At 59.9% G+C, this 5,333-nt stretch overlaps 1 protein-coding gene across 1 annotated transcript in view; it reads left to right on the top strand.

The window, feature by feature from the left end:
* NHEJ1 (nonhomologous end-joining factor 1) overlaps positions 1-4,895 on the top strand; it is a 42,912-nt gene extending 38,017 nt beyond the window's left edge. The window contains exons 5-7 of the mRNA XM_010184823.1: positions 4,052-4,181; positions 4,424-4,527; positions 4,815-4,895. Coding sequence (XP_010183125.1) covers positions 4,052-4,181; positions 4,424-4,527; positions 4,815-4,895 — 315 coding nt within the window. The remainder of the gene's footprint in view (positions 1-4,051; positions 4,182-4,423; positions 4,528-4,814) is intronic.
* Positions 4,896-5,333: the final 438 nt, after the last annotated feature.

Raw genomic sequence — 5,333 nt, 5'->3', positions numbered from 1 at the left:
CCCTCTGTCTTCCCGCAGGCAAAACCTGGTGGGATCCCTTGGCCACGCACTATGGGCAGAGGCTGGGTGAGCAGCTACCACAGATGGGTCCTCATCCACCTGGGTCGCAGGGTGGATCCCTCCCCTGGCCTGACTGATGCTGGGAGGACCACAGGCAGAGATGCCCAGTGCACGTCCAGCGAGCCATGCCAGCCCCATTCCCAGGAGCATGCACAAAAGTGGTGGCAGGGGAGAGAGCCAAGGGCAGCCTGGCCACGATGCATGGGAACACCCCGTCCATGGAGCCCTTCCCCTTCCCACCACGGGCTGCCACAGCATTGCCAAGTTTCTCCTGTGCCAGTGCGACAGCAGCCATGCCCATTGCCAAAAAGCCAGGACACTGATCCCAGGCTGCCACTCCACCACGCCGCTTCTGTGGTTTTGAGCCTGGGGAAGCCATGCTCCCCCCCGGCCCACACCCCTTGCCTCCCGGCCCCGGCAGGAATTATTAAGTGTGCCCCTGTGGAGCATGTGCTGAGGCTGACCACGGGAATGTGGGCAGATCTGACAAAAAAGCCACAGCAGCCAGGCTGTAATTTCCAAACAGGCCCTGTTCGCTCTGTTTTCCAGTTAAAAATATATTAAAAAATAGGAATGTGGGGTTGGTAGCGAAGAATGTTGGTAACCACTTCGAACGTCTGGTGTGATAATGAAAGGGTCGGTCCCCAGCTTTGAGCACGACCGATTTAGACTCTGGTGCTTGGCACTGGTGTGGGGGCCCAGCACAGTCCAGCCTCCTGCAACCCACCCCCACTGGGTTCAGGCCAGGGGAAGGTGATGCTTCTGCATCGGTGGCACAGTGCCTGGCTGGGTGACATGCCCCTTCTGCTCACAGTGCCAGGAGAACATCCAAATCGCCATCTCTTATGGCCTCTTGTGAAGGGAGTCTGGGCAGTGGTGGGCGAAGACAGCATGTCTGGGAGATGGGTACTGTACTCTGCCCACCACTGGCCCTGCCGCCCCTCCACGCTGAGTACAGCTCCACAGCAGAGCCCTTTGGGATGGGGGGCTGCAGTCCAGCTCCCCGTGAGCTGCCCCCACCACTGTGGAGCTGACGACTTGCTCCTGACACAAGGTCAGGCGCCTGCCCCCCTTTGCCAGGCAGCCTCCCCGGCTGGGCTAATCGCAGTTCAGGGTGTGCTGCTGAGCCTCCTGTGCCGCTGCCATAGCCTTGAGTCTCTCCTGATACCAAGCCATCCCACTTGGCCTTGTGGCCAGGTAGTCACAACATGCGAGGCGAGCCATGCCAGCTCCCCAGGCATTGCTCCCCGGTGCCCAGCGAGCTGTGTGGGGCAACCCAGCCGGCACTCCCCCAGGTGCCAGCTCTGCTCCTGCCGCTCCCCAGACCTTGGGCGTCATGTTTGTCCCAGAGATGGATAATCAGAGAAAAACAAGTCACTGGAGGTCAGGGCTGACGTCCTGGTGGGGACAAGGTGGCTGCGATGGGGTTCAGCTTGGGGATGTGCTGGGGCAGTGGGGCAAGCAGGGAGGGCAAAGTCACTGGTACCCAGGGCTTGGCCCCCACCCAGCCCCTTCTGGGGACACCTCCTTGTCCCTCTCAGGCTCCGGGGCCATCAGGTGGCCGGTGGCTGGCACAGCATGCTCTGCTCCCTGCTGAGTCACGGCTCTGCAGGGAAATGCTCGCAGCTCTGGTTATGAACCCATTTCCCTGTGAAGCGTGACCCTCCCATCCCAGTGCGGGCCAGCTCTGATGGCCCGATGGCTGTGAGCCCATGGGCTCAAGTAGCCAGGAAGGGCAGTGGTAGGAGGCAGCTGGTGACTCTTAAATGACCCCAGGCTTGCCAGAGCTGGGCCCTTCCCAGGCATGGGCAGTGAGTGCCCTGCACCTGCAGACCCCTGTGTTATCCCAGTTGCCCCTCTCTCCCCAGAGGACTGGTGGCACTGGACATCCTTATCCCAGCACCTTCGCAAGGTGCCACCCCAGCAAGTGCTGGTCTCAGGGACACTGGAAGGCTGCAAGCTCAGTGGGCACTCCACAGCATTGCCCTGTCCCAGGGACACCACAGGGACACTGCCAGCTTTGGGCAGTTGGCCCTGAGCATTAAGAGAGCAACTGCCTTGCCTTAGACTCTTTTGGTGGGGATCCACCAGTGGTAGGAAGAGGGGTTGTGCAGCAGGGTCGTGGCACCCAGGTCTGGGTGGCTCTGCAGGGGACTCTCCCGCCCTCCCAGAGCATTGACCCGTGCAGTGCTATCTGGTACACTTTGCTCACTCCGCCACCGGTCCCCGCTTTCCTGGGAGCTGCTGTTTGCTTTTCTCTGAAATATGGCTCCAGCTTGTGCCTTTGATCTGGGCTGTGTCGGACACCCATTGCCAGCCCCTCTCCTGCCTTTGAAGTACAGTCATCTTCCCAGCCTCGGATGCTGCTTTTGCAACCTTGAGTGCGACCCTGGCCCCGCGGGGCTGAGACATCCTGGGCAAGAGCATCCCCTGGGTGTCCGAGGTGCTCAGCATCCCTCCTCCTCCTCCTCCTCCTCCTCCTTCTCCTCCTCCTCCTCCTCCTCCCTGGGACCTTGTGATGAGGCAGCATTAGCTCACTGCTGAGAGGCATTGAGAGGTGTTTGCCCAGTGGCAAGCAATGCTGACAGGGCACTGGGACCAGAGCATCTCTCCCTCCTGTGGCAATGGGCAGGGGACACAGGAGGTCCTGCAGAGAAACCGGCCAAAAAGCAGACCCCAGTGGTATGCATGTCCTACAGCTAAGTAGCCTTTCATGCCCGTGGCTCCAGCAGGAGGGATGAGAGCTGCAGGGAAGGTGCCTTTCTGAGCACCAGCCAACCCATCCTGGCATCAGCCCTGGCCTCCTTCCTCGTCCGGCAGGGAGCAGCACAGGGGCCTCAGCCTGCCCTTTCTGCCACTGGGAAGCTGGGACCAGGCTTTGGACTCTGACCTTGAGTGGGTTTGAGCATCTCCATCCCCTCCCCGCTCCCCTGGCTCAGAGAGGATCCAGCCTTATCTGTTACACTTTGTTCTCCTACTGTCTGGGAGTGGAGCAGAGCAGACATCAGCGCGCAGACCTTTCACACATGTGCACACGCACACACACCCACACAGACACACAGACATGTACACACACGGACACACAGACACATACACACACGGACACACAGACACACACACAACCAGCCACATGCACCCAGAGCCATGCTCATCTACACGCAGCTAAGCCCATAGCCCCCCGTGCATACACTCATGCTCACCTCCACCTGCACCCATACCATGCCCCCTTGCCCCTGCATGACCACCACCTCCAGGGCATCCATGCATTTCTCATCCCTGCACATGTTTGTTTGCTGTCCGTCTGCTGCGTTAGGTTCCCAGCGGAGTGTGGCGTTGCCCAGACTGCCAACCTCCCCGTCACCAGAGCCAAAGTCCCCCATGCACATCGACATGGCCCAGAGGGCAAGGGTGGCATCCTACAGCCCTGGCAGGTGTTGTGGGCAAGGGAAGGGGTGGTTTCCTGCAACAAGCTTGGATGAAGACAAAAATGTGCGCAGGAAGGCAGAAGCTGCCCTGGAAAGCGAACCTGGACATTCCTCATCTCACCACCACATTGCTTTCACTTGCCATTGGGCCACCAGGAATGGCTTGTGCCCACACAGACATGGCTGGAAGCAGTGGTGGCAGGCAGGGGCTCCTGTCCCCACCTCATGCCAAGCTCCTGCCCCTGCCTAAGGCTCACTGTGGTTATCAGAACCACGGTCCTTGCGTGGCTTCTGCCGAGGAAGCCACAGCCCTTCCCGTGCGATCTTATCTCTGCCATTTCATGAATGACTCGCAAGCCTCCACAGTCTGTTCCTGAATGGGACAGCAGCCCTAGCAGGTGTGTGGGTGTGTGCACACGCGTGTGTGGGTGTGCATGTGTGTGCATGGCTGGGGAGCAGAGGTATGCCGGCTCCCGCTGCAGCACCGTGGCAGTGTCCTGGGCAGGAACCGGCTCCTGGCAGGTGGTGGCCTGGCAGGGTGACGGTGCCTCCGCTCTCTCCTGCAGACCCTGCTCCAGATCTGCAGTGCAGGAGAAGGGCAGGTGTTCGCCTCCACTCTGCAGCAGCTCTACACAGTGGTGGCGCAGCAGGAAACCAAGCAGGCTCGGAAACGGCAGCACTCAGGTGAGGAGCTCCGTGGCTGTGGGATGGGGAGCACATGAAGAACCTGACCCTCACCCCGTGGCTGAGTCCCCATCCCAGGGGAGGGGGAGCGGGGTCCTGGGTGCAGCTCACCCTGTACAATAGTCTTCCCCTTTGCTTACCCCACGTGAGGCTGAGGTCTCCCACCCAGGCACCAGATTTCTGGTGAGGGTTTGGGCCATGCTCTGATCTCCCTCATCTCAATCCCAAATTGCATCTTTTGCTGCTGGTACCAGAGGATGCTGAGGGCCCGGCACCCACTGCAGAAAACACAGAGCACCCCCAACCACCAACTCTGTCCCAGGAGGATGAAACAGCATCTTCCAGTGCAGGAACCACGGTGAGTGCAGCTCTATAAACAGCCTCTACACGCCAATGGCAGGATGGGGCCCACATCTCCCTTCCCTCCCCGCATCCCAGCCCCGTACCCCTCTGGGATGGGCTGGGGGTCTCAGCTTGGTTCCTAGCCCATCCTACCCTATGCACCCTGGTTGGGGAGCATGTGGGTGCACACGTGTGTGTAGTTTGCACTCCCCCATGGACATAGAGTGTCACTGCCTGCACACACACAACCCCATCCTGCATGACCCCCTTGAGGAACTGACGCTGCATCCCCTTTGCTTCCAGCCAGCCTCCTCCCCCGCTCAGAAGCCCCGGCTGCCTGTGGCAAAGGCCAAGCTGAAGAAGGCAAAGGGGCTCTTCAGCTGAAACCCACCCTGAGGGTCTCTGCTCCTACCAGCATCTGAAAGAAGCAGTGCAGAGCACCCATGCATCTCCTCTCCTGCATCTCCTGGCAGACCCTGCTCAGGTCATGGTCCCCTCGAAGGTGTCTCCAGCCAGGGAGATGGAGCATGTCCTTTCTTCAATGGTGTCTCAGGAACCTCTTTTCTACCTTTTTACTGGTGCAGAGCTCGTCCAGGCTGCCCTGTGATGGAGCCAGCACTGGAGATGAGTGGGGAGTGAGAGGGATGCTGCAAGGTGGGTGTGGAACAGCTGGGGCTCTGGCATAGCTATGGGGTTTGGCTGCTGTCATGTGGGTTTGCAATATAGAGCTGTGTCTGGGTGAGATTCTAATTTCTTCTGCTCTGTCCTCACTAGGCTTGCAACATCCAGGCAGGGATGCAGCCCCTGGTGCCACTGGGTACC

The sequence above is a fragment of the Mesitornis unicolor genome, unplaced genomic scaffold (genome assembly GCF_000695765.1).
Source record: "Mesitornis unicolor isolate BGI_N332 unplaced genomic scaffold, ASM69576v1 scaffold31095, whole genome shotgun sequence".
Lineage (NCBI taxonomy): Eukaryota > Metazoa > Chordata > Aves > Mesitornithiformes > Mesitornithidae > Mesitornis > Mesitornis unicolor.
The sequence above is the reverse complement of the archived record's forward strand: the minus strand, read 5'-3'. Positions and strand labels throughout refer to the sequence as shown.